This window comes from Pinus tabuliformis, chromosome 4_2 (genome assembly GCF_031772625.1).
Source record: "Pinus tabuliformis cultivar Carrire ecotype Pingquan chromosome 4_2, CPIR1, whole genome shotgun sequence".
Taxonomy (NCBI): domain Eukaryota; kingdom Viridiplantae; phylum Streptophyta; class Pinopsida; order Pinales; family Pinaceae; genus Pinus; species Pinus tabuliformis.
In genome coordinates, this window is record NC_142304.1 from 773,379,292 (window position 1) to 773,381,482 (window position 2,191).

Consider the following 2,191-nt stretch of genomic DNA (forward strand, 5'->3'; position numbering starts at 1 on the left):
AAAATCTCCGTGTCTTTTCTCTAGATTTTAGAAATAAGCTCAGGTAAAATTTGACTAAGCTTAGGGAAAATTTGACTAGTACTTTGATAAAGTTAAGAGTTATTTGACTAATAGTTTAATAAGATAATTGTTTATTACACATTCATTGAATTTGTAATTAAAATAAAATTATCTAAAATTATTATAAAATAATTGGCTGGGTAAAATTTGACTAATACTTTGATAAAGCTAAGGGTTGCTAAGGGTTGTTTGACTCGTAATTTAATAAGATAGTTGTTTATTACAAATTTATTGAATTTATTATTAGAACAAAGTCATCCAAAATTATTAGATTATTTGACTAATAATTTAATAAATTTATTGTTTACTACAAGTTTATTAGATTAAAAGATTGAAGTAAAAAATTAATGTTAATTTTCTAGTTTTATTTTATTATTACCATTTTATAAAAGATTGAAGTAAAAAATTAATGTTAATTTTCTAGTTTTATTTTATTATTACAAAAAATTGTAGTAAATTTAAATAAAATTATCAAAGCAATCTAGTTATGTAAGTCAAATAGTTGATGAATGTGGATAAGGTTAAAATGAAGAGATAAAGAAGAAAAAAAAATGTAAAGAAGAGATTAACAAAAAAATTAAAGTTGAAAGTTAGCGATAATAAATTACAATTAAATTAATAATTTAATCACATTGTTGAATTGAGGCTTCTGTGATCCATAATAGTTATAAGAAGAACTTCGGCGTAAATCACATATAAAAAGACCTTTGTCGAGGAGTTTAAAATAAGTTGAAATAAAAATATAAAAAAGTTTTAACTATTTCAAAACCAACCATTTTAACTGTTTCAACTTAATAAAATTATTAAACTAATCTAGTGTAAAAAAAAACTCAAATAAAATTACTAATGCCGCTTTATCTTTTATGGTCAGACTGGTAAGTGTAATTCAGTACCTAACATTTTTAAAAGTGTCTTTGAATTGAAAATTGAGTGGCTATGTGTTTGCCAAGCAGGTATGTGGATAAGGGCTCTCTAGCTGCATTGTTCTTATTGTACAGAACATAATAATTTCTTTTAATATTGTCGGTATGCTATGTGCAGGTATGTGAGTGCGCGATGGCGAGCGTAGTTGTAACAAATATGAAGTTTCATGGAAGGCATTCTGCACGTTCTCTCTTGATCGGCCAAAATATCATGCTTTTATACCTCATCATTCTTGTCTCGACCTTCATCAACATTACCATTCATGGACAGATTTGCAACGCAGCGACAGGTGCACCGATAACTAAATGCGACGGCAGTAACTATACAGAAGGCAGTACGTTTGAGAAAAATCTGAACATAGTCTTTGATCGTCTTGCTGAAAGGGCCAACAAAACTGGGTTTAATATATCTGTGTATGGCCAAAGTCTTAACAGAATATATGGCCTCCTCCAATGCAGAGAAGACATCACAGCCGACCAGTGCTTCAGTTGTTGGCAATTTGCAACCACTAACATTCCACAAGACTGTGGGACTGCCGTTAGCGGTAGTATCTGGCCTTTTCAGTGCTTCTTACGCTATGGAAACTATAATTTCATCGGACAAATGGATACAGATTTGGGGTCTAATTACGCTGAGACCTTCAGCGGGAACACGGTTGTCTTTGTCCCGCCTGACTTTGAAGGTACTGCACAGAATCTGTTAGAGAAATTGTCAATTGAAGCAGCAAGCGAAACGAAACGATCTGCTTTGTCTACAGCTCTAGATTCGGCGTCCCAAACGATTTACGGTCTGGTCCAGTGCACCAGAGATCTCGCTACTCGTGATTGCAGAAAGTGCCTGTCATACTCAATCAGTAAAATGTTATACTCAATCAGTAAAATGTTCAATTCTGACATGACGGCAGGAATTCAGTATTGGAGTCAAAGCTGCATACTCCGTTGTGCAATATATCCTTTTTTTTCTTAATTTGACTGCGTTTGCATTGAATAGTACGCAGGGGGTAGCTAATAAAGCAGATGAGGCCAAGTCTTCACACAAAATCTCACACATAATTTTGGTTTTAGGTATTGTGGGTGGCTTGGCCTCGTATTAATGGCATGCGCGTTTGCAACTGGGAATAGACTAAAGTCCCCCACATTCGGAAAAGGCTATGAAGGTATTTCTATTAACTCTCGAGTATTGCTTGTTTTTTTCTTAGAAGAAAAAA

At 32.9% G+C, this 2,191-nt stretch overlaps 1 protein-coding gene across 1 annotated transcript; it reads left to right on the plus strand.

Annotated features, from left to right (window-relative positions):
* Nucleotides 1-1,116: 1,116 nt before the first annotated feature.
* Nucleotides 1,117-1,950, plus strand: LOC149171920 (antimicrobial ginkbilobin-2-like protein). Its single transcript, XM_089426137.1, has one exon. The coding sequence runs from the start codon at nucleotides 1,117-1,119 to the stop codon at nucleotides 1,948-1,950; it is 834 nt and encodes a 277-aa protein (XP_089282263.1).
* Nucleotides 1,951-2,191: the final 241 nt, after the last annotated feature.